This window comes from Mugil cephalus, chromosome 22 (assembly GCF_022458985.1).
Source record: "Mugil cephalus isolate CIBA_MC_2020 chromosome 22, CIBA_Mcephalus_1.1, whole genome shotgun sequence".
NCBI classification, from domain to species: domain Eukaryota; kingdom Metazoa; phylum Chordata; class Actinopteri; order Mugiliformes; family Mugilidae; genus Mugil; species Mugil cephalus.
This window is the reverse complement of record NC_061791.1, coordinates 8092442-8119808: the sequence shown is the minus strand read 5'-3', so window position 1 is coordinate 8119808 and position 27367 is coordinate 8092442. Positions and strand designations below refer to the sequence as shown.

The 27367-nt window shown below is 43.7% G+C and overlaps 1 protein-coding gene across 1 annotated transcript in view; it reads left to right on the top strand.

Moving 5' to 3' along the window:
• exoc4 (exocyst complex component 4) overlaps positions 1-27367 on the top strand; it is a 112515-nt gene that overhangs the window by 71542 nt on the left and 13606 nt on the right. The window contains exons 14-19 of the mRNA XM_047575100.1: positions 7467-7603; positions 9461-9616; positions 11032-11210; positions 20162-20306; positions 23774-23952; positions 24036-24195. Coding sequence (XP_047431056.1) covers positions 7467-7603; positions 9461-9616; positions 11032-11210; positions 20162-20306; positions 23774-23952; positions 24036-24195 — 956 coding nt within the window. The remainder of the gene's footprint in view (positions 1-7466; positions 7604-9460; positions 9617-11031; positions 11211-20161; positions 20307-23773; positions 23953-24035; positions 24196-27367) is intronic.

Genomic DNA, 27367 nt, shown 5'->3' with positions numbered 1-27367 from the left:
CACAAAACCCATTTTAATCCAGCCAAAATAGACCTGTTCACGGCGAAATAAATAATGAAAGAGCTTCTCTGTTTAGTCCAAATGTTTTCTGGTGCCTTCTATTACATTATTTGTCGTGAAATGGGTTGCGCTTCTAAGCGTGCCGTTGACAATTTTACAGCTGTTAAGAATTACCAAATATTGAAGCACCTCATTGTGGAAGAAGACTGCACATAAAATGAGTTTTTTTCACCCTCTACCAAGAGAGACAAAGCTGTAACCACCAAAAACGTGGTGATTTCTAGATCCCGTGTTTGCGTCTCGGTAGATGCGCCATTTTAACGCACGCGGAAGAAGCCTCGCTTCCTTTTTTTTCTGCTAAACGGGTTCAAATCCTAACGCTGAGACTGGCTCTTGAGTCACCTCAAAGCTTTATTTGTGCTCTGCCTCCTTCCTCGCCGCTCAAGGTGTAACAATCCCCCCACCACCCACCTTCGCCTGGTTATCTCGCACCAAACACATGTACTCCTGAGGCTCACACCCAGCTGCCCTGGGTCTCCAACCTGCATCCGCCGCAGAGATGCTCCTTTTTTTTTTTTCACCCCCCACAAATGTGACACAGCTGGGCTTTGTTTGTACTTTATTTTTTTTATATATATATATATATTTATATCAACATAATAGCTGTATGTTATAAAAAAAAATATATATGTATCTCTGTGTGTCGTACATGAGACACATTTAAATGAACGCGTGAGCAGCTACTAGCCTGAGGTTGTACAGGTTCGCGCCATGCAGTGTTAGCGCAGCCGGAGTCCCTGTGTGTTACGCAGCATAATCTTTGCCTTTGGAGTGAGTCGGTTAGCAAGAGGAGGAGAAGAAGAAATGTCAGCTCTACCACAAACATGCCCTTTGGTTCGGGGAAAAAGAAGGTTCGGGCTGTGGGGGCCTGATAAAAGTTACTGCTTGAATTTTTAGAAGCGAGTTAGTGCTCCGAAATTTGCAAATGACAATCTCTGTCTCGCTGTGGGTGCGCACGCGACGCTTTGTGTGCTTGTGGCTTTAGGTGTGTGTGTGTGAGTTAATACAATGGCTCCATATGGACCTAATGGGGCACAGGAAAGAACTCGCTCTCACAGCCTGCGTCAAACTACATTATTATTTGTGCTTCGTTCCAAACTTTTAATCACAACTTCACTGACGGCGTAATCCAGTCCTCGTGATAAATAATTCATAATAATTGATGATAAGTGCTGAACAATTATCTATTGTGGACACTGCCGGGTGTAAGAAAAGAAAAAAACTGAGGTCGTGGGGAGATTATTGAAATGGAGCTTTGGGTCACTACGAGGATTTAAATGGTGAATCTGAACTTTAGGTTGATTCCTAGAATTAGCATATGCGGAAGCTCCATTTTCACCGCGCGGTTTGCGGCGCGTGTGTGGGTGTGAATAATGTGTGTGTGATATAGAAGCCCATCTGTAATCGTTGAAGTGTGATATTGCTCCTCATCTCTCAATTAGAGCACTTGCGGAGCTTAATGCGGTGTTTGCGTTAGAAGCGATGACGGTGGAGGTGAACTAAAAGAAAGAAGTGTGTTCTTTTCATAACTCGGCCACCCTGAGGCTCTCCACATGCCCTTAGCCACCTTCTCGTAGCTTGTTCGCTAATGCCGTAGTAGTAGCGACCGCTGACGCTGAATCCGTACTTACATCTGGCTTGACAGAGATGGGTTTTCATTAGAGTCGTTCTCTAAGCGGGGGGCGATGGAGTTGGAGTATCTCTGGTATAATAATAACCGATAGAATGGCAGTGCCAAAACAAACAAGGCTCTTCTGCTGGGCGGCTAAGCTCAACCTTTTCCAGAGGGAACCCTTCTTGTCGAAGAGGGCATGTGGTGAGGATGCAACCTGGGCAAGAACGTTGGGAATACCACGCTTCTTTGCCTGCTGCCACTTCAACCACAACAGATCACATTACAACATACTGGACAGTTCCAATTACTCAAATAAAGCGGCATGTCTTTTTACACTAAACCGTTAACCAATCACATCAATTTCAGAATTGTCAAAATTTCACGGTGTCATATTCTCTCAACCTGCGTATTTTAGCTGGATCATTAAACTCAGTTGTGTTTGAATAAAATGCTGAAATACCAACCACAAGTGCCTAAAATGTTTTTTTTTTTTTTTTTGGAGTCTTAATGCGGTTTGACAAGAAATGCATTAACAAGCACACTGCATTTCTGGTTATGTCCCATTTCAAAATTCTTTCAAAGCCTTCCCGTAAGGTACCCTCCCCTGCATCTATACTGCATCCTTAATGTTAAATGCCTCCAGATATACATTGATGCAATTTCTTTTTGCCTCTTGAGTTTTACTCTTAGGGAACGCATGCCATCCATTAGAGCAACTTGTACTTGATGAGAGTCGACAGCTATTGATTAGTAACTTCCTGGTCAAGAGCTGAGGTGCGTATGAGAAGGTGAATACATTACGCATGTTTAAAAGACGAGAGTAGACAGAACGTTGCATGTTGTCAGGCTGCAGCTCAGAGCTTCCCGAATAAATTCCCACGCTTAAAGACCAACGGTCATGTATGAGAGCCCTTTTCTACAGATGTTTTGCGCACTTGACGAGACAATGGTACACCGCCGAGTTGTGAGAGCTTACACAAACTTGAACCCGCTCACATGCATGCACATACAAAGAAGCATGTGTTGCGGCTGAGCGGGCGCAAGGATGAGAGCCATCCGGTGTGTGTCAGGGGAGCCTTGGGAGAATGGCTCGACTCTGACGTTGATGAATGATCTGTCAAGACAATGTCCCTCTCATGCCCAGCTCTTCTTTACCCAGGAGAGGAGACAGGCTGTGTGTGGGAAAAGGGTGGGATGAGGTGGAAAGGAAGGGGAGGGGGGGGGGTTGCAACAGAGGTTATCGTTGCATGTGTTCCTGTGGGCGTGTGCAGCTGTGGGTGCCGAGCGCGTTTTATTTTGGCATGATCACACGTGTGAAAGGCATGACAGAAGCATTACACGAGTCAGCAGTTCGGGGTCAGGGTGAGAGCGGGAGCACAGGGGTTAAACACTCTGGCCTTGAGGGGCACCCCACTATTTTAATGGGGAAATCCACGATCCGTTACCAATTTAAACCTTTAAACCCTCAGATCTGCCCTCCTCGTAGACTGAAATGAAAAATAGAATGAAAAATAAATCTTTAGAAGACATATTTTTGCAACCGGAAGTTGACGTTTTCAAAGTAAGAGCACCTATGAGAACGGTACTATGTTTCTGGCAAGAGTGCCCAAGTATATGATTTCTATGTGTGTTTTCCCTAGCTAAAAATGTTCTAGCTCTAAAATGTCTTTGGGAATTTACTCTGACAGCAAAACAATGCTTGTTATCTGCAGAAATACCTGCACATATATCGGAGTAATGTTAACTAGTTGCTAACTATTCTATATATAGTTATTTTTATTTTTACCTGAAATATGTGTTTTAGTTTCTCTGCTGTCATGTCCTCTTCACTGAGACTCTTTCATCGTCTAGAAAAACAACGTCCATCAACTTCTGTTACACAGTGCCGTCCTCATATGTGCTCTTACTTTGAAAACGACAACTTCCGGTTGCGTAATATAAGAAAAAAAAAACGTGCGCTTTTTTTGGTTTCTGATGTCCAGCGTAAACAGAAAATGAAATCGCGCATTTTAAAGCTACGACGGATGCATCCATGGATGCATCCGTCGTAGCTTTTCTATACATCACACACGTTCTTATAAAACAGATCTGGCCACTTAAACTCAGGATAAAGTTTGAACTTTTTTTTAAAGTTGTATTCATCCCTTCTCGGCATTAATAAAGAAAAATGCCTTAAATGTCAATTTCGATTTTTGAATTTTAAAATGAAAATTAAATAACCGGTATTTAATGTCCTTTTCTGAACGGAAAATCCAATGACCAAAACATACACGGATCCAAAGACCTCATAAGTTAAAGTTTGTAATTGGATAATCTAGGTAAGTAAAAAAAAAAAAAAAAACTTCTTCCAAATTACATTACAAAATACATCCTGTATTGTTGTAATGACATTTCCTGCCTTGTGCCTTTTACTCACTCCACCAAAAGGAAATAACGACTTTTCGCACCAACTCAGGCTGGTTTCTGTAGCGACGGCCGTGCATTAGCAGAGGCGCCAGCCTGAGTGCTAGTTCTGCCTTGTTGCTGTCATTAAAACCGCTACGGCCGTGGCCTTCATTTCACGACGGCAGTTTACCCCAGAAAATTCCCGAGATCCATTTGCGAGGCCCAAGTCTAATTTTCCGTGATGACTATGTGTTTATGCGGTAATGATGTAAAAGAGAAGAGGCAAAGTGCAACCAAGCGCAATTTCAGGGTAATAAAATACTGAGAAGTAGATTTACATGAGAAATATGGGTGTTTTTCACATGCCGCCGCCGCGTGTTGACCTTTCAGCTTGAAACATTAGAAAGAGAGAGGCAGCGACATAGAAGGAGAAGCCTCCTCTGTACATGTCGTCTCCTATGTAGCTGTCAAGTAAGATAGAGGAGATGAAGCAGAACTTGCCTTCCCTACCACTCTTTCTCCCTGTCTTAGCCCTCCCTTTCTCAATCTGTCCCTTGATTACTTTTTAATGATTGCTGCTGCCTAAGACAAATGGCTGTGTTAAATGAGCAGAATTAGACAAGGGAGCTGAGTGCAAGAGCATTTGTTAGAGCAGGAGTAATGGATCGGGTATCCATTGTTTACTCTTCTTCGTTCACTGCCTGGGCCTGTTATTGAACTCGGCGTCCTCGAAGCAGGGACCGGAGGAGGAGTGGAGGGCGTTGTTATTGTATTGACCGGTCATCAACTTTTTACAGTATCACATTATCGTCATTAAATCGATATCTTACATTTTGTTCTCACAACTTTTTAAGAAGCACTTCTAAAATCACTGGCTGTGTCCGAAATCGCCCCCTGACCCCTACATAGGGCCCTCTATAGGGGTTTAGTCATCAAATTCTAAAATTTCCCATGAAGCATTGCAAAAAGTAATGACTGAATTGATGGTCACTCAACGGGTGGTGGATATCCCAGCATGCACTGCGTCTCTAGCGGCGCCGTTATTGGCCGTTAGTGGCTGTTAGTGAGACACATTTTTGAAACGTATTTTATTTTTTTATTTCGTGACCATCACACATATTTGTTTAGAAAATCAAATCACCGCGTTCTAATAATGGGTAAATTATAATGGGATAACCAGGGGAACCGCGGCAGTCTGATGCGACAGTACGTAATGATGCGACGGAACTGACGTCATTAACTACCCGTTAAACGATAATACGTGTTGTGTCCGACAACTGCTGGGATCAAGCTCACTATGTAGTGTAGTATATAGTGCAACCCTACATAGGGAGTAGGGGTTAGGGAGTGAGTGAACGATTTTGGACGCAGGGGTTAATAATGCACTTTTGTATAAGTTCATTACTTAATAATGTAGGATTTAAGGGTCAACTCGCTATGTATTCCACGTTTACCTTATTTTTTATGTTTGCCGCTTACTTTGATAATGTACTCTGGGTTGTTATTGATGTGCCTCAACGGTGTTATGCTGCAGCAGCAGTCCAGTTCTCCCCAAAAGGCTCTTTCTGCGAATGCACTAAATCAATCCCGTTTAATCCGAGTAGATGATGTAATTCTTACAAAGTCAAATGCAGCACCCCGACGCAACGCGTTCGGATTGACTTGTCGTACGGAAGTCAGCCGCGCACTCTCCTTAAGTTTCCACCGAACACCGTGTAGCCTCTGTAGTGCTGACACTACAATCAGACCTTCCCGAGGGAGAGGAAAAATAAAAGATTAAAATAAGGTAGCATATCATTACTTCATGATCCCCGTAGTCGCTGTACGAGACGTGAGCAGAAATTCCAGAGCCGCTTCTGTGTTATCTAAAGTAATTTACCAGTACCAGCCTCCCACACAAAGGAGTGGATGTAGCCGCTGACTGAACTACACTAACAGCTAGTTCCCCTGCAGCGTCTGTGTAATTCTTCCTACCCTGGCAGGCTGACAGGGAGTCAGGCATGGACAGTAAAGGGCGCTCCCTTGGCAGAGACGAGGCCTTGGTTAGCACTCCACGGGTATGGGCACTGCTATGGATCATTACTTCCCTCAGTGGAGTGGCTGCCGCTTGTGTGCGGGGCCACGGGCGCGTACACACATGCTCGCCTGCTCATGACAGAATGAGCGAAGGGGGAAAGTGAAACAGAGAAGGAGCTATTAATATTAATATCATTCTATCACATCAGGGGTCCCTCCATATTTTTTGATGATCAATTACAGTCACTGCTGCCCCCTACACTCTTTGCAGCTAGTTAGTGGCCTTGAATATAATATAACTACTTTAAAAATGTATTATTATGTTAAAATGATAGACATTATACATATTGCGCACAGTCTTTTACATGTTAATTCTGCTTCTTTGTGATTCAAGAACCTCACTGATGTCACAGCTCGCTGTGTATTATAGCTCACGACCATCTGTTGTTGTAAATAAACAGCGAATCGTCTGCTTTTATGTGTAGCTCTGCTTTATCTCCGGTAGACAATGCGAAGAAGCAAGTACAAATACCTCACCCTCCTGCTGCGGCACCTTAGGTCATTTCCATTTTATTAATCTTAGGGAAAGCTATTAATTTTTCCATTTCACACCTAAACAGTGGAACTCAGTATTAGGGTTTACACAGGCAGAGCACCGAGCTGAAGAGAAGTAGAAATGATATGTTTAAGATTGCTTTCCGCGCACGGTTGTATGTTATCGCTCTGCACTAAACTGCTCCCGTAGCAAAGTTCAGAGTGGCGAATGCAACTCTATCACCACACTAATAGTAAGTTATCACTATTACCGGAGATGTGGGGATAGATTGGTTAAGTGGTAGGAGCAGGCAAACTGGAACGTACCGAGTCGTAATCTTACTTAACAGCTCTTGAATTGCTCAGAGGTGTGTGTGTGTTTGTGTGTTTTGCAAAAGTTTTTTCGCCCGTGTGTTTGTGCGAGTGTGTCTGGGGATATGAAGCTGCTCTGCTGTTCCCGGGCCAGCTATTAGTCACGCAGGAGTGGCTAATCTGTAATGGCTGCTGTCACAGCCCTGCCGTGGCTCTCGGTGACGGGTGCTCTGTGACAAATGCGCGCACACACGCACACGCACGCACACACACTCACTCGCTTTGAGTCAGCACACACATGTATGTGAACTGATTTCACTTACACACAAAGATTCATCCATTCAACTAATAGCGTTAAGACTTCTGACAAGCTCTCCAGCCGCAGGTGACGGATGGACGAGTGAAGTCTGCGCCGTCCTGTTACATGGGCGCGACAACAGACTGAATCGGACCTGACACTTGCATAAAATCTAGTCCACCTTTGCTTCCTGCGTTTATCTGTTTCGTCTCCTCTTAATTTTCTTTTTTCTTTTTATATATTTAGAGCACTGTGGTTGTGGAGAAGTCCATCCAGGATCTAATGAGCCTCATGAAAGACCTGAGTGCCTACTCTAACCAGTTCCTGGAGATGGTCTGCGACAAGCTGAAAGAGTACAAGGAAATCTGCAACACAGCCTACAGGTAAAAGAATTAGGGGTACATCATTACATCAGTTCTATGTCATTATTTAAGCTTTTCCAATCACTGGTGTTGTCAAAGGCCGACCCGCCTGTGCCCCCCCTGGGACCGCGTAACACCTGGCCAGGTAAAGGTAGAGCCAGTGAATATGGAGGCATAAAAGAGGGAGTGATGAATGGGGCGGGAGACGCAAGAAAGGACCGGCACACTGCTGGGAGTCCATCTGGACTCCGTCACAGGTCGGCCTCAGTCTCACTGGGGCCTCCAAGTGATAAAGACAAGACCAATGGAGGCTGCCAGAGCGTGCGCGCGTGTGTGTCCTCGTAGCCGCGGTTGTTTGTGTTGCCGTGTCCGTTTTACACATGAACAAGTCTCCTTCGGCTCCTCTGCTCCCTGATAAGTGTGCGTCCGTATGTCTATGCCCTTGTGGATGTTAAACCCTAGAGGGCTTGTCTGTTCTGTGCAGGACGACTGGCAAATCATATCCGCTCTGATATTATTTTCTTTATTCCCGAGAACCACATGTACAACTCTGTGACTTAAGGTTAAATCATGCCTGACGTCACCCCTCCTGACAATTGACAAAGAAGGTTGGGTCCAGCTCGGTACCGTGGTCCTGCCCATATTATGTATTAAAGGTTTAAAATTCAGGATTACATCAGTAGTTTCACAAATTCCAATTACAGGAACTAGTCTGTGCCTCTGTAGACAGATATTAAATCTGACAGTAAAAATCTCTCCAAACATTCACACTAATTCCCTTATAAAGTTGCAGCAAGTGCTTCTTCTTCTTCTTTAGTTTGACTAGCCATAGAGGGTATGCATTGATGTCACAGCAGCCTGGGGCCAAGCCGCCCTGAGTAGCAAAAACATGGTAAAAGGTATCAGTAAATACAGTGAGACCTGGAAAAATGTGGATTATCAAATCAAATTAGTTGGACTCAACAATGATCCATATGAACTAGTATGGATTTAGAAAAGTGGATTATCCTCAGTTTCAGTTAGTTTAAGTTAGTTTTAGGTTATTTCAGTTATGACAAATGCAGCTAAATAAAAGATGCTAACGCTAAAAGCTTTACTGAGAAGTAACGTTAGTCATACAATACTGTAGCATCCGACCAAACATTAAAAGGATGAAGAGGAGTGATCGCAAATATTCCGTTTATTGTTTTATTGTTATTTATTGTTGGAACTGAAATAGTTACTGTCAGCTGTAACTACGCCAAAACACCAACATTCACAAACTTATCTGACAGCCCTTCAAAAAATAACTTAAGAAGTAACTTAAGGTATGATTTCATCAAAAAATACAGCATAAAATAGTATTACCTGACACTAAATGTAAACCACAACACCAGGTTTCGGATTCCAGTTGTTTCTTCATAATGCAGCGATCCATTTACCTCTCTTCTCTTTGGCAGATCTGTAAAAATATATCTCCACATTTGAAAACCTTTGTTAAAGTTAATTTTACAATTTAGACGCTATTAAAACCTTAGTTCAAACCAATGTTGTGAATCTTCACGTTCAGCTGCCACTTTTTGCCACTGAGTGGCTGTAACCACGGAGACTTCGCTGGCTGTGATGTCACGTGCATACTCTTTATTGATAAACCAGCTTGCAGGTGCATTATCACCCGCTACTTGACTAAAGTGTGAATCAGTAGAATGACGTCAAGTCTTTGCACCGTAGTTTTGCTTGTTTGCATCTGCATCGGTGAGATCACTTCAGTCACCTCCTGATCTTATGCGAAGAATGCGAAGGAAGAAGTGATGTTTCTTCTTAGTCCATTAGTCCATCAACATGAAGTGACATATGTTAATGTACATCATCTAATGTGTAATGTTATTCTCATCTCAGGGACATCGTCCAATGTGAGGAAAAGCTCACCATCAGTGCTTCCTGGTCTAAGGACGAGGACATCAGTCGTTTGCTGCAGTCCCTCCCTAACTGGGCAAACATGGCCCAGCCCAGACAGACCCGGCAGAAGAGAGAGGACGAAGAGGACTTCACCAGGTACACACCGAACACACACACATGTGTACGAGTGCACAAAGTCATTCACGTACAGTGGTGCATTTTGACGATTTTCTAATGGAAAAGTGTGTTTATGCTCAAACAAGTAGGGTACACAACAATCAGAGGTGCACAAACACACTTAGCAGCCACGCACATAATCCTTCCCCTGCTTTTTCCTTCTTTATTCACTTATTATTGAACCCACCTTCGTCGCCTAAGATGAACCCATAAAATAAGTCATGATTGCTCTTTTAAAAACCCCTCTATCTGAGGGAAGTGAGGAAACGAGGGAAGAACAAAATGGGAAAATATAAGGAGAGCAGACGGAGGCAGGGAAGAGGAGGAGGAGGAGGAGGAGGAGGATGGGGGGGGGGGGTCAGTCTTATCGAAATTGCCTTTGAATGTGCACCCTCTTCAGGGAACACTGGAGCTCATCGGAGCGGAATAGTAAAGTAAATAAATAAATTGGTTATGTGGCCAAAGAAAGTCAATCTGTTGTGTGCGCGTGTGCTCTCACACTCACACACACACACACACACACACCCGGCGCAGAGATAGCAAGCGGGAGACCATAAGGCTGCTTGATTTGAGAGCCATAGATGTTTTCATCACTATGAAAGGGGGATTAGCTACTGCACAACTCTCAAACCAGTGCTTTAATAAAGCCTCATTAATAAGCTACACATGCCCCGCGTGTGTGGGAGAGGCTGTGCGTTTGTGTGTTTTTGTGTTTTCCTCACCCATCTGTTGTTCAAAGGATCTTGATCTTGTGGGCATCCTGGTGACTCGGGAGGGCCGGTCCACATGCCATGTGTTTGCAGGCGCTGCGGTGTTGATCTTAAGTTATCCAACTTCCTAACACTCAGCTCTCAATGCCAAGCGTTCTTCCGCAACCCCAAGTGCCCGTACATATAGTGCGCCGCTAAGTCTTTGTTTGGCCACTTGTAAATCTGTGCCTTCTGTTTGTTTTTTTTGTTTTTTTCCTTTTTCTAAATGTTCTCCGTCACCTGTTGTTTTTCTCTCCCGCCAACTGTGGAGCTAGAAGCAGCTCATTCCTTTCAAAGTGTCCTTCCTCGTCTTTCTGTTTAACTGCCTGTGCGTCCGTCTAGTTATCAACTCTGTGCATCTCCGTCAACGTCAAGGCAATAGCCCCATATACACCGATCAGCCACAAAATAATGACCACTTAAGAGAGAAATGAATAGCATTGATCATCTTGTGAAAATACAGTGTCCTGCTTGGAAACTTTTGGACCTAACATAACTTTTAACTTTTTCACCGCGGCCTTTTCCCATCATTCCTAGCTTTGCCTTCCTTGTCTGTCTGTCTTCACCCCTCCTCAACGTTCAAGTTATTATTATTATTGTTGTTCTCACCAAAAAAAACTCTCACCATCCCTTTTCGTCTCCCAGGGCGGCGTTTGCTAAGGAGTCCGAGGTGCTGACCGGTAACCTGGGAGACAAGCTGATCCCCCAGAACGAGATCCTGCGCGACGTCAGTGACCTGAAGGCTCTGGCCAACCTCCACGAGAGCATGGAGTGGCTCGCGGGTCGCCTCAAGAACTTCTTCGCCAGCCTTCCCCAAGCCTCCAGTAAGCAGAGGGAGGAAGAACGGTGTCTGTCTTCGGTTATTTTGGTGAAATCGAATTAAGTGCGATGGGTATTTTCGATAAAAACACAGACATACGAGGTACATTTTTCCGCCTACATCCGGTTCACTGTTGCCAGCGCAGGCATCTGTTGCTGTTTATTCCTCCTACTGAAAAAGTGCATTTGACGCACTACGTTGCCAAAAGCGTTCGCTCATCCATCCAAACAACTGAATTGTTCCAATCACTTCTGTGGCAACAGGTGTATAAAGTCAAAGTTAGACGATATTTCCCCCGATTTCCTTTCCAACTTTTCTCGTTTTTGCCGACAACGACGCTATTTAATAGAAACCTGGGTATGAATTTGTTTAATATTTGCTTTTTTGGGTGAGAGCAACAGCTTTGGGAAACTTTAACCACAGCAGCAACCAAAGACAAGCCTCCGTGACCGCACGCAGCCGTGCATAATGCCACATTATATCACAGGCGTTTTCCAGGAGACGTTGCCACCAGGTTATTAGATAGTTATTGATCAGACTACGCTCCGGACTTAAAACATTGTCAGGAGAGTTTATGTCGCATCACAGTCGAGGGTTATGTGAGATTTCCCTCATCTTTATGTGCAGTGCCTTCATAGCAACACTTCTTACCTGTGCCTCATTAAGTTCTTGTTTGAGTGTATTATCACACACTCATTACCTTCACTACTGGAGTTGTCAAAGAGCACTTTACACACACACACACACACACGCACGCACACTCATTATCCTTGATTCTGCTTCTGCGAGTGTGTGCACATAAATGCCTGCGCTAATCAAGATGCTTAAAAGCATTTCATGTTGTGTGTATTTGTGCGTGTCTGTGCACGTACTCTTTTTTTGTAGATCTTGTTAATCACTTATCGTTATCGTAATATTTTTGTCCTCATTAATACCTCGAGATCTTGTTTAATCTCCCGACATTTTAATTCTAGGATCTTGTGATATTCTCCAAGTATGTTTTTTTTTATATATATATATAATTAACACCATGTGACGGCAGGTTAATATTGAGATTAGTGACTCCTAGCGTAGTGTCACATTTTCACTCTCTATTTACACCATCTTTTAGAAACACCTGAACACCAGTTGATTTGAGCGATTATCTTTCCTCGGTGGTGGTGAGATGCATAAAGTTATTCAGATAAAGGAGCTTTATTTATTGTTCAAGTGAAGCCAGATCTTTCACAATAACTTGATAGTTTGTCGGTTGGGGTATTTCTGAAAACTGCTCATCTCCTGGAGCGTGCAACGGGCTTTACCGTTTACTCATCATGGTGTGAAATACAAAACGTCCAGATATCTGCAATTGGAAATGCCTTATTGATGACACTTGTCAGAGAAAAAAAAATAATCCTGGCTGGTCTGAGCCGACAGAAAAAGCTACGCTAGCTCCGATTTCCGCTCTTTAGCATGTTGGTGAGCAGAAACACATCTCAGAACGCACAAAACACCAGTCCTCGAGGTGAATGGGCTCCAGCTAGATAAGTTGGCCTCCACTGCCATCAGACAAGAGGAGAAATCCCCACAGTGCTCACCACAGGCTCAATAAGGCAGGACAATTGAAGGATGGAAAATGGTAACCTGGTCTGATGAATGTTGATTTCTGCTGAGGCCAGGAAATTGGAAGATCACAATTTAGCAGCATGCTTCCTTGGACTCAACCTGCTTTTTTTTTTGGTGCGGAGTGGAGTTCAGGGTGTCAGGGTGTAGGGATTGAATTACTGGTTCACTTTGGTCCCCTTTACACCAATCTATCTAAGTGTGCTTGTTCATTTCTTAATAGTCACAATTCACCCGTCTTCTATTGGCTACTTCCAGCATGATTATGTGTCATGTTAGAAAGCAAAACTAATCTAAAAGTAGTTTCATAAGTTTAACATCTGAATATATTTACTTTGGGATGTGGTAGATGAGCGTATTCACAACATGAATATACAGCTGATTCAAAAATTCTGAAGTGCATCTCGAGCATGTTGGTGAATAGATGCCACAAAGAACGAGGCTGTATTGAGAGCAAATGAAAGCTCTTCCCGGTGGAGGTATCTTCACCAAGATATAGGTGTAATAGGTTTTTACCAAAAATCTACATGGATACCACACTTTATTTTCTCAGTCTCATACAGTAGCCAGGTTTAGTTCATGTCTATATTTGAATAGTATATTATCAATCATGACATGAATCAAACTTAGACTTAGACAGACTTTAATCATCCACAAGGGAAATTACTTCATCACAATAGCTTGGTTGCACATAAAAAAAAAGAAGTAAAGAGAAAGATAACATCAAATAAGATTAGGTTAAAATAAAATAAAATCTAATATTATCTAGTAAAATAAAATAGAAAACCGTGCAGTCAAAATATGTACAGAATTAGCATTATGAACAGATTTACAAAGGTAGTCGGCAAAACCGTGTTCATGGTGATGCACTTGTTTGGTCAGTTGCATAGCAACAGTGGCATGGTTCGGGTAGCATGGTGTTCGCACGGTGTTACCTAAAGAAAAACATCCACCTGTGGCTCAGGTGTTCACCAGATGCGGCGTTGGTGGTTCAGTCCCTGGCCGACCTACCTGGAATTAGAAATCCTGGCATGAAACATAAATGCAGAACATTTACCGTTTTATATTTGTCCTGGAGGTTTTGTTTATGTAGTATCTGGACTGACTTTCCAGCATTAAACAGAAGATGATGTTTTATCAGTTCTTCATACATCATTAACCTCTGCAGTGTTGAGAGTACTGTTGGGGAAACTTTCCTGCAGCGTCTCGGCAGAGCTGCGGTAAGTTTCGCACCTTTCTGAGAGGCGCAGAGAGGTTCTTTAACCTTTATCAGCCGTTGTCACAACTCCCTGGTTTCAGGCCCCTGATTGCTCATTGAACTCGAGCCGTTTTGCCGGGCCCGTATCGCAACTTTTCTCTTAGACGTGAAATAATTGAATGCGAAGTATTCTTATTTGGGCTTGACTTTGTCGCCGCCGTATCTCTTTTTAAACTCTTCCCCCCTCGCTCCGACGCCGGCTCCCTTCGCCTGCTCGCAGATAAGAATTCAATAAAAGTGCGGGAAGGGACGTGACATAATTATCATTAATTCCGGCGGGTGGCACTAATGGGAAGGATAGGGCAGTCACTTATCATGCTGGGACAGCCTTCGTATTGTTCATTATTTAGTGTTTGGAGAGCTGATGACGGACTACGTGTGCGCCGCTGTGGGTGAAGCGTGTGTGTGCACGCGTGTGTGTGTACATAACCATGCAGTGTGTAAGATGGGACAAGGGTATGGCAGGGAAAAAAAAAGAAAAAAAGAGAGACCCCGCCTTATCTCATCCTCCACCCCCTCCCGCCTCACGTCTATGCCTCTCCAAATTGGATTTTATATTACAGAAGCAGTCAGGTATGAACAACTCATTTTCCTCTCCCTGTTTTTGTCTTTCTTTTACTTCTGTTTTTTCACTTTCTTACTTCAATATTCATTCTTAGTATTTTTCCTCCGTTTCTTACATTCTTTCTTTCCTTTTTTTTGTGTGTTGTTCCCTCCCTCTTTTGCGTCCAGGCAGTGTGAACATTGTTCCTTCTGTTTTCACTCAGGTGGTCAGGGTCTGGTAGATGTTGGTCACGGCCGGGCGGTCCCTGCAGCGGACGCTCGGTTTGATCACTTTCTTGTGATGTGATGAATTCTGCTGGATGTGTTGCTGCACGCATGGCCATGCTCCACAGTATAACATGGAAGTAGCTCACACAGGTGATTGCCTCAACTTCCTTCATGACGCAGAGTAGGGCTGGGGGGGTTATACCAGTTCATACCGTATACCGGTATTTTTTTTCCCGTTACGATATGAATTTTTAGTAAACTGGCATACCAGTGTATTTGATTACACAGCGTTGGGACACTGATTCAGACTGGACCATTTTGAATGTACTGTTAAGAATCTACGAGACGTGGTGACAATGGAAAGGTCCGGCAGAACGAGAGTAGGGGGCGGGCGATACTGGGAATTTAGGTATCGATCCCATACCAAGTTGAAAGAAGTGGGTCTGCATCCCGTATAATCGTCTTCTCCACCAAATACTGACGCATATCAGTGGTGGCATCAGTATCAGCTATGTGATGCTAGGATCTGAGTGTCAAAGTCTGTCCATGTCCCACCTTTTACCTTTTCGGGCCGACAGTGGCTCAGGTGGTAGAGCGGGTCGTCCAATGATCAGAGGGTTGGCGGTTCGAATCCCGCTCTGTCCCGGTTACTGTTGTAGTGTCCTTGGGCAAGACACCCACCTTGTTCCCCCAGGGAACCACTCTGTGCGTTGAAAAGCGCTATATAAATCCAATCCATTATTATTATTACTACAGGTGAGGATGGAAAGTATCGATCTCATCACGCTAGTATCGATCCAATACCGATGCTAGCCTTTTTATCAATACTATCGATATTTAGATTGATACTCCCAGCCTTAAACGACAGGACATGCGCCAAAAAAAGGCGCCTTGTCAGTTGTTTTTTTGTTTTGTTTTTTAGGGTGACCAGATGCCCCTGATTTCTGGGTACAGTTCCTGTTTTGGATGACCTGTCCCCGACTTTAGCTTTAGCTGTTGCGCACAGGCTACAGTTATTACGGTAGCCGGTCGCACTAATCTCCAAACACGGGGAAATGAGAACCTGTTTTACTACCAATGTGGAATTATTCCACAATATTTACTCATCACGGTAAAATAGTCCATCCATCCTGCGTTCAACCAGTAGAGAATGAAAAAAAATACCACAATATACCGTGATACCGCCAGAATTATAAAAAATACCTTGACATACATTTTTGGTCATACCGGCCTAAATCTGAAGTCAGTTTAATTAAAGCATCTACAGTGTAGGTATGTGTTAGTAATGAGGATTGAGTATGTACGCTGCAACCCTCTCATCCTCTCAGACAATATTTAAACACGCCTGAGGAGCAACGTCAGATTTACTTTTGTCTCCTTTTTTTTTTTTTTTTTGTACGTTTAAATGTTTGACAACCATGCAGGATCTTTGTGTACTTACTTAACATTCACCTCCGAACAAGAGCTCCTGCGAAGGGCTTTTCTCGCCTTGCCACCGTCCCAACGTGGGCGTAGATACATGCCTCTAATCCAACCTGCAGGGTTCCCAGGCAGTAATCGCGCCGCGTCCTTACGGGAGTCGAACGGAGAGAGACTCACCTTGACAATGGTGAGCGCTGGTCTTCACCCTCCAGCTGCGATTTTGTTTTCTTGCCTCCGTTCAACAAGGGAGCGCATTCTTATTCACTGCCGAGGCCGAAGGGACCGGTTGAAGTGGGAGTTGATGGTGTTGTTTTCCAGTAAAGCTATTTTTATTTTTATTTTTCTGTTCGTAATTTCAACATCAGGCTTTTTTTCCCATTTTATCTCATTCTAAGACATTTTAAGTCGTCAAAATCTTTTCAATCTCACCGTCTCCTTTCCCTCATTGTCTCTCTGGACATGAGTTCAGCCCTCCTCTACCAGAGGCGGCAAAATAATTAATAACACTTTCTCTTACTTTCACACCCAGCCAGTCATTTATGAATCATTCATCACTCCACCCCTCCAGGATACTGTCCTTTGTTTATCTTTCTCCGTTTTTCTGTTCAATTCGTCTTCTCTGCTGAGAAATGGGACGTGTTGTACTTTTCCAACAGATTTTTATCAACCGTTTAGCATCTGTATTTGTCACTGTGCCCCTCGGGGGAAGGAGAAAAAAAAAAGTGCCTTGTCATATTGTTTCCTTGATTTATAAGAGGTCAGCGAGTGTATGATTGGGTGTGTTAACGTCCGTTTACGTGTGCACCTGCTGTATACGTGTGCAGATTCCATCGCTGATCTTCTCCCTTAATGTCTGCCGCCCTCCTCCTCCTCCTCCTCCGCAGATGGCAGGCAACAGACGTTTCTCTTAGATGAGATTCGAAAATAATTGGATAAGCACAGCGCGCGCACGCATGCCTACACACGGACGCATAAATACATACGTGCGCACGACGTACCCTCGCGTTTAATAATGCACACACACGCACACACAAAAAAAAAACTTATAAATAAGGGATGGGAGTCATTTGAAGAAAAAGAAAAAGAAAAAAAAACAGCAGAAGGAAGCCGAGAGAGAGGAAAAAAGGGAGCAAGAAAGTTGTCAGTCAGGACCAATGAGTCGTCTCCTCTTGCCCGTCTGTCCCCGGCTCTAATGGCGCCCCCCCATGCTGCGACGCCTCACTCGCATCATCAAAGCGGGCGGCGGGATCCGAGCGCGCTCGGGTGTGTGCGTGTGTGTGTCTGCGCCTGTGTGTTTCGCGGACGCCCCCCAGAGAGACCTCCAGCAGTGTGTGCCACAGTCAGCCCTTTTTTTTTTTTTTCTCTCGCTGTCAGAGTGAGTGAGTGTAATGCACATGAGAGGAAACAAGCCTTCGAGTCACTTTCGCGCACGAACCCCGCGCGCGCAAATACGCACAGACACTTAAAAAAAATAAAATAATAATAAAAAAAAAAAACATTCCCACAGGCAGAGCATGTGAAAAGCTTTTGCTATCTGCCGTGTACCAGCGGAGGGGAAGAAAGAGATAACACTGACAGCGGAAATAATCTTTACGTATGTGACACGAATGACTTTTCTCGGCTGATTTAAGTGGCACCTTTAATCCCAATATGTAATTTTTGTGCCCCGCGTGTACAGTCGGCTCGCTATTAGCCGCGACCAACACTTGTTGATGGCGCTATTTGTCGCTCGCCGCCAGCAGATAGCGATAAATGTGCCAAAATTATCTAATGTAGCTTTTTAGCTTACTTTGGTTTCAGTGCTGTGTTCTCTCTTTCTGTTAATGATGTGATAAGTTGACCAGGGAGAGTAAACAGCGTCCGCTAAATGCAATCAAATGAAGTCAATTAATGCCATAATGCTCCACTCCCCTGAGAAATCATTGTGGATTCTTTTGATTAAGACCAATCACGTTTGTTGCGCTTGCAACTCATTTAGCTGCATTAATATTAATGCCACTAGCCTAAATATCTAATCCACGGCAATGTTTCTTTTTAGTTTTCCCTTTGGATGGAGGGAGTCGCACTGGTTTTATACTGTAGCGTTATCTAACCAAACACGCACGGGATGTGTAATGTTACAGTCGCCTGCTGGTTTAAGGTCTTTGTTTTGCTTTTAGGATGGTTTAAATTATTTAAAAAAAGGAACGTAAATGCATATTATGAACCTAAATTATTAGCCCACCACCCTGTAAATATCGGGCTGTGATTTAAACTCATACTCAGGAAAGAAATGCCCACTTTCCTCTTAGAAATATGAAGCAGTCGCCCGGGCCCGAGATTTTTTTTTTTTTTAAGAATACATCAAAAACCAGAAGCTGACCCACTTCAGTTTTTATACTAGAACTTATTGAAAGTCTATCCAAGTCTCTTATATAAACGACCCCCCCACCTGCTGCTTATAGTCTTGACTCTGCACTGCGGCGTCCTCCTCCCACGTGTATTGTCGAGAGGTTTCCTCGAGAAGACGGTTAATTAGCAGCTAAGTTCGACCGCACGGTACATACGTTCACCGTGGATGGACGCGCGGCCCAACACGCCGCGTGCCCACCTTTATATTAAAGAAACATGCTCCCCGGCCTTATCTCTGCGCGGCAGACGCACGGGCCGTAAGAGCAGCTGTCACTAATGTCACGTCACAGCCCCCGGCTGTGTTTGCTTTGCTGATTGGAAAGCTGTGGCGTGCACCTCGTTGCTGTTTGCCTAGGCCAATGGCTTCTGATCTTATCATATTTAAAGTGCACCGGGGAGCGACGACTCACCAGCACATACGAAAAATGAGCAAAGATGGACACGAGGACACAGCAGCACCTTGGAAAGCAACTTTCTTAACTAACTGTTAAGGCATACGTCAATCAGCCACAACATTAGAACATCATCTTGTGTCTAATAAATACAACATTCTGCTGGGAAATGTTTGGACCTGGCCTTCATGTAATGTTACTTGGACCCCCCACCCCATAGCAGGCATTGAATAAATGGAATAAATCAAAACTGCATTACGTTAAGGAGAACCCGCCGTTCTATAGGAGGACTAAATCGTAAATGGGAGTGACATTTAGAGCTTGATGTTGGTCACCTGTATCCAGCTTCCTATTTATTTGGGGCCATCATTCAGAAGAGTCAAGGGGAGGAAAGACGGATCACCGGGTTATTTTAGACTTAGTTCGAACCTGCTACTGCTCCGTCCTGAGCTATGTGTGTGTGTGTGTGTGTGTGTGTGTGTGTGTGTGTGTGTGTGTGTGTGCGTGCGCGCGCATAGATGTGTGACCTTCAGAAGGGCAGGAAGAATAACTAGGGAGCTGGCTTTGACTGCGGCACATCGATCGCGGACCCCTGCATTCTCCTGCTCAACAGTCACTCTTCGTACGCACACACGCCCGCACACATGTACACGCGCACACACTCGCCTCATTGACCAAATAGACTTACATATGAGTGACGGGGCCAATTTCTCTCCTTTTCCTCCCCTTGTTAATTTATGGCCATTGATCTACACTGGGCTGAATTTATATACACTCATCATGCTCCCTGGCTTTCTTTCTCGCTCCCTTTCTCGTGCACGCACGGATCTTTTGTGTGGCGTACAATGCGCTGCAGTGACACATGCTCCTGCTGCCTCAGCACAAGTAGTGAGAAGAAAGTGCAAGAACATGCTGAAGGACTCGTGTGAAGTTGAACTAATGGTTTTCTTTTTTTGTGTGTGTGTGTGCGCTGCATGAGCCGGTGTCATTTACAGAACCTTGTAGTCGCACGTTAAATGCAATCTGAATCTGAAGGTTAATAAATGATCGTTAACTCCATGGCAGCTAGATCTCAAACAGTGTTTTTTGAGTGGCCTTGTTCTTCTTCTGTTCATCCAGATGTGTCTCCATGCTCAGCAGACAGCCAAGTGGTTGGCGAGAGCGAACGCAGCAGGGAGCAGATTCTCCAGACCCTCAGCGACCTGTCCAGGGGCTTCCAAGATATCGCCGACCGTTGTCTCCTGGTGTTACATCTGGAGGTCAGGTAAGCGAGGGGGAACACGCGGACGCTCGTTGAATTCTTATAGCGATCTCTTCCCGCATGTGCTGTGTAAGGTCAGGCTCTTAAACAAAAACCTTTTACAAATGCTTCAAACTTCAGCATCGGTTGTGCGTTCAAGCGTCGTCAGAAAAACTCGAGTGAATCTCTTATATGGAGAAACATGATGGACATGCAGACAAGTAGCCCTGACACAAACTTGGCAAATGTCACATCTTTGTCACTTGCAAGCTGCGCATCCATCTCTGACATCCATCAAACACCATACCTCTGAGCAAATACAGATTTTATGCTTCACATAGATCTGTTTGAAGCTACTCATCACTCAGTTTCCATTGCAAATACTACAAAAAAAAAAAACGTGTCAACGCAAGGAGCTGAACGGAAATACACGTCGTGTTTGTCCATATTGTTGACTGAAAAACAACAACAACGTGAACACACCAGAGTCTGGAAAACAACTTTCTATCTTGAGAAATAAGACCCTCGAAGGGGAAATAAAACTATAGGTGATCACAGTCTTTTTGTCGATGGTGTTATTTGTCACTTGCTGCCAGTAGATATCAATAAATGTGCCAAATACCTTAGAGGATACAAGAACAGATCTGAAGAATCAGTTCAGACATTCATAATTTTGAGTTCATTGCCTGTGTAATGTTGTGTAATTCATTCAGTACGTTTACATGCACGTGAAAAAAAATAATTATGGCCTTAATCCGACTTTAACTGGACAACTTAAGTGCATGTAAACATGTTACTCCGACTAAAATTGGAGTTCTCCTTATCCGATTAAGACATGTCCCACTGTGCTGGCGTATGATCCCGGAACAAAAATATCCAAGAAACCCGGTCGCAGAAGAAGAAGGTAAACAGAGCCAGTAGAAGAACCACCTGAGTTATGTTTTAGCACTCATCTTATCCGCACCACAAGCACACCATTTACCAAATATGCTATTTGTCAATTATTATGCATCTAGTTGTATGAAATGCAGGTCTGCCATATGAACAACTCTTGTTGATTATGTGACATAATTGGTCAAACGAAAGGGGGCCGTGTGAACCCGCTGAAAAGACACATATCGCCACCTAGTGTGGAGGAGGAGGACACGTTCCCGTCAGTTATTCGGTTTTCTCCGTTGCATGTACACTGGAAAGTCGAATTTTGAGCATAGTACCGTTTGATTCATGTATTCCCGAATTAAATCTCCAGTGTTATGTTATAAATGTTTGTGCCATGTGTAAAAAGTTTAGTTTGTTGCATTTGTTTGCTAAAAAAACAAAACAAATTTCCTGTACAAATGATCATGTCATTTTTCAGAGTAAAGACATAAGTTAATGAGTTTATAGAAGAAAATAGCTTTGGATGATGAAATGTTTTTTTAAAAAAGAAGAAAAAAACGATATCATTCACCAGAAGAGTGACGTTTTGCACGCAGACGGCGCTTTCTTCACCGTTTTCTATTTAAGCGTGCGCGCTGACACCATCGTGATTCATGTCAGCGCATGACGACGAGCATCAAATCATCAACATCCTTCTTTTTGTTTCATGTCTCCGCTGTACGGGATGGGTGTCAAAGCCGCCAGTGTGTGTTGCGCTCGGCTCTCACCTTCCTCCCAGACAAATGTGCACGGCTCCACTGATGTTACTCATTTGTATAATGCAGAATGTAAGCGTATACATTTAGAGCGTTTCCCACCTAGTTGCTCACATACCCGCGCACCATCTCGGAGCACATGCCATTAAATCAGATGAGCTCAAAGGTTCGATGGCGTCACACATATACCCCGAATGCACAACTTCAGATGTGTATACCTTATATTTAGTATGTGTTTTGAATGTCAATATCCAAGTTAATTTACCACTCCATATATTTTCTCACCCACGCAACTGCTAATAGTCCTCCATCATCCCCCTCCAGTTTTTTTCCCCCTCCATACCACTCTCCCTGAAGACCATTGTGTAGCTTATGCAATATTGTTGATGATTTCAGTAGAAAACCCTCCCCGAGGCTGATGTCTAGCTATATGCTACAGTCCATTGACTCTCCCCATCTAGCGAATTTCCCCTGATAGTGGTATCAGCTAAATGAAGCCATGAGGAAGAAAGACAGGAGGGTGTGTGGGGGGGGAGATGGAAGAGAGATGAGTGAGGTTAAAGTGGTGGTGGGGGTTAACGAAAGGAGTTACAGTAGCTTAAGTGGGAGAAATGATTGAGTAGAGGGACGAAGAAGTGAGATGGAGGCATTGGGAGAGTGGTGGAGTTGTTGGCTTTGCCGTAGGGGAAGAGACGATTAACCATATCGTTTGATTCCCTTCTGCTCCGAGCGTTGACTGTTTATGGAATTACCGGACAAGTGGACACTTCTTAAGTCCAGAGAAAGAAATAAGTCTTCTTCTCTGAACCGAAAGGTCGTTAACCAGACCGTCGGTTAATGCGTGACTCTATGTTATTTTTATGATTTATCCCACACCATTGCTCCTCCTCGGACCCTTCGCCTTGACTTTTCAACTGATTCAATTGCCAGTGGAGTGCATCGATGGTCAGACTAGCAAACCAGTGAGAAGAAAGAGAAACACATGTGAGCAAAGGAAACGAGCAAGTGGAGGCAAAGTCTAATGTTACACATTCATGTCCTGTGAATGTCCAATCATATGTTTCTTTTGCTTCTTAAAAACATGAATATTTTCTGTCACGTGTTTACTCTGGAACATGTGTAATTCTGCCATCCCACCAAGAAAAGTCTGACCAGGAGAAGTAAAAACAAAAACCCTTCAGCATGGTTCTCAACCCCCAATTACTCCACAGGAGCTGCTTAGCGGCAATCAGCGCAAATCTGTGTCGGTACTACATCTTTATTAAGATATTCACTGGAGATAAAAAAAAATAAAAAATATCTTTTATACATTGTTTAAAAGATAAACATGTCAAGTCTTTGGCATGCGTTCTATAAATGCGAACAAATCGTTTTGAAGGCCGGTACTTTGAGACGTTTTGGGTGTTGATACAAGGTGAAAAGTAGAAGTGTTTTATAGGTTGTGCGCTGTAAATTTACTCCTGCACGGCGCATTCAGCTCGGCTGCTCTACGGCACTCCGCTCGTCTGAATGGTCTCCAGCAGTGATGTAGCGGCGGCTGAACAAGTTGATGTATTATGAGTACTTTAAACAGAATGATTTCTGTACAAATTATAGGTGTTAGAGAAGGTACACACCTCATTGGGGCTTGCGATGTGAGAGCACACAGTGCCCACTACAGGGTACCTTTTCATACTCCAAAGGACGGAATAATACGCTTAATACATTCTTGGTTTTAATTATGGTTTTGAATTCAGCGCACGTCATTTCAGAATCCTTTGGACAGTTTAACAGGAAATACTTTATTTTAACAGGAAAAGACATATAAAAATTCTTCAACAACTCCCTCCCTCTCGCCGTCTGTTCATTTCCACCCAGGGTGCATTGCTTCCATTACCTGATCCCCTTGACCAAGCAAGGAAACTATGCCATCGTGGCTAATGTGGAGAGCATGGACTACGACCCGCTGGTGGTCAAACTGAACAAGGACATCTCGGCCATAGAGGAAGCCATGGGGGCCGCCTTGCAGCAACACAAGTTCCAGTACATCTTTGAAGGTGGGCAGGTTCCCGCGTGGGACGAACTTTAAATCCAATCCACCTGAGCACACGTTTGTTACTTGATTCTTTTCTCTCTCTAGGTCTCGGCCATCTGATCTCCTGCATCCTCATAAATGGGGCTCAGTACTTCAAGAGAATCAGCGAGTCGGGCATCAAGAAGATGTGCCGGAACATATTCGTCCTCCAACAGAACCTCACCAACATCACCATGTCCAGGGAGGCTGACCTCGACTTTGCCAGGTCAGACACCTTTTCACTTTCACAGCGAGAGCCTAAAAAAACTCACGGGAGCCGTGTTTGCGGTAGAAAACGGTAATATTCCTCCCTTTTCGGCACCGTGAACAGAACCAGCAGCGTTTCAGAGTTCTAGTAAATGCGCTCAGCTTCCACCGGCATGTGTGTGTGAAGGCTGTGAGGGCTAACAACCTTGGACAGGAGCAGCAGGCAGCAGCATCTTCCCGTGCACATATTGAGCGCCGTGCCATTTTCTTGCCAATGCTTCAAATGTTTTGCTGTTGTCATGGCAATAACACCTCTCCCATCACAAGGTAATAATAATCTTAGACGTAAGGACATTAACATAGAGTATATTCTTGGAATCCGTGATGCGGTAAGTCTAATTTAAATATTTTTAAATTCAGTAAAATCAGCCTGATGATCAGTTTCCACTTTAAATTATACGATGCGTCGGTCCAGCCTTCGCTATACACCTGCACAGACCCACACAGGCGCACCGAGTGTCCTCGAGTTCAGACGGCAGCTATGTCAACGCGCAGACAGATGGTCGAACAGATTGTCAACCGCGCCGAGTACCTGTGTCCACGCGGTTGTTGCTGTTTATTTCTTATTCATACATTTAAATTTTAGCGAGTCTACCTGCTGTCGCCCAGCGCTGCCCGGACCTGACAGGCATGAGGGAAATCAGCGCTCGGATATCTTTGTGAACAAGATGGAGGCAGGAGGAGAGAATAAGGCGGAAAGGGAGAGACGGGGGGGGGGGGGGGGGGGGTTTCAGAAGCTCGTGTCCTTGACAGCGTGAGAGGAAGGGTGATGGAAAAGATGGAGAGAGGAGGACGAGCGAGAGAGTGAGAAAATTGTAAAAAAGTACGTGAAAGGGAAGTTGTAGAAAAGGCATCTTTTACAAGTGTTGAATGGACTTGGAGAAGTTGAGTCAGAAGATAGCGGAGTAAGACGACGGCTGAAAAATATATAAAGGGAAGAGGATAATGAAATGAATAAAATGTGAGCAGAATGACACTCGAGAAAGTGGTCAAAGACTAATAATTGCATTTTAGGGACATTTTGAACAGTTTATGTATGATACTATGATCTTTTTCTTATTTTCTTAATTACAGCTACTGTATCCTTTCAAAGGCCTCTTTTTATTACCACTCAGTTTTTCTTCATCTAATGTTTGTCTGCCATATTTTTATGATCTATTGTAGGGCTAATTAGCTTATTGTCACAGCTCTTGGAGTTTGTCATATACACGAGTGGTCAGGCATCTATATGCTGGCAGAGTTCTGGCTTCTCTATTGTCTGTAATATGACGGGAAGGGTGGGTGTAAATAAACAAAGAACTGAAATGACCTGAACTGTACTGGATGTGGAGGACCATTGATTAGTGTGTTATTTCTTCCCTCTGTCAACTTTGATTATGGAGAAATTCCAGTGATGGCTTCTCTGTCTTTTCTCTCCCTCTCTGATTACGAGGCGTGGGTGGCGTGGAGGTGTTGATTGGGAATTGCAGATCACATTGTTTACACATTCATGGCTTTTTGGATTGGCCGGCCTCCGGCTCCGAGACACACCGACTGTGGCAGGCGCATCCACAAACCCACGCGTACACACACACACACACACACACACACACACACGTATCTCTTGCTCTTACCCGTCCGCAGCTATTCGGCCAAACCAATCAGCATTTTGAAATAAGCATATTCATATTAAGGTGATGAATATTCATGACGTATGCTTACATCTGCTATTGGAGCTGACCATACGGCCTGTGCGATGTGTGAGGATGGAAATATGTTAAAATGATGCAACTGTGGAACAACTGTGGATTAAGAAAGACATTTTTAGGTTCCTAAAACACGTTGAAATTCAAAAAAAAATTCCTTTTTTAAAACCTCACACTCTTATAAACAATGATTTCTAACATTGTTGGGCAGGAGTACTTGTCCGCACATCAGTAACTAGATACAGTAATATGCTTAGAGACGACCTTATTGCTCATTCTACTTGCTTATTAGCCTTAATAATTCCATTTAGCTAATGGTTAGCTAATGAGAGGAAATAACTCATTACAAGCAGGTGGCAGTAGCATGTATTTCTCATTCAAAAAGTGAAACCAGATGCGCTACTATTAGCTGGTAAGCTAGGAAGCTAGAAGCTGCTACAAACGTGGTACAAACCTGGCTTCTCCTGAATAATGCTGGTCGGTCAAATGTTTATTTATTTCTAGATGATCACATACGCTTGCTTTTGCCACATCTCGTTCTCTCTTGACCAGCCCGTCAGATTGAGCTCTTTAACTGACAAACTTCCTCACTAAGTTAACACACTGAATAGGCTGAAATGCTAGTGCTACAATCTGATTCTTCTGAATGGACACTAGGTGTGGATATTGGCGAGGACTTCATGATACGATACGTATTGCGATTGCGATGTTATGATGTTGCGATATATTGCAATATTCTACGTAGTTCACTAAGAAATTTTAAGTGCAGCTTAAACTACAAGTTGTATATATGTACATCAGATGATGGTGATAATTCACTGGACAAGTTGAGTCAAAAAAACGATATTAATCCAAAAGATCCATTTCCAATTTATTGCACTACAGAAAAAGTGGTGGTGGAGGTGCGGAAGTTGTTCACGAAACATGACTTTTTCTTTTAAAATCGATATTGTATCGGAAGAAAAAATATCGCGATATATTGTCATATCGATATTTTTTCCCACCCCTATTGGACACATCACAAAAACTGGGGTCATGAAAGTCTTAGCGTCACACTGATGTGTCACGGCCTTAACCCAGACTTTACACTAAAACCCCGTCTTAACCCTCAAACGGCCCTTTGTGTCCTCACTCAGATAGCTGTAAAAGCAGACAAACAAAAAATATCAAAAGCCTCAAATCAATTTATCATTGAACTCCATATTTCATAGAAAATCAAAAAATTAACCCCAGATGGAATCTTGAAACAACTGTTTTGTTGTTAAGATTCTAGCTGAGAAAACTACCCCCTGACACAATCAGCGGAGCAAAAAACAAAACAAAACAAAAAGGACGAGTGGCTAAAAGCAGAATATTCATCAGCATTTTATTACCACCTCTGGAGAAACGAGAACAAAACGAGAAAAGGATCACAGCAGGAAGCCTGCCTTGCAGAAAGGCTGCAGA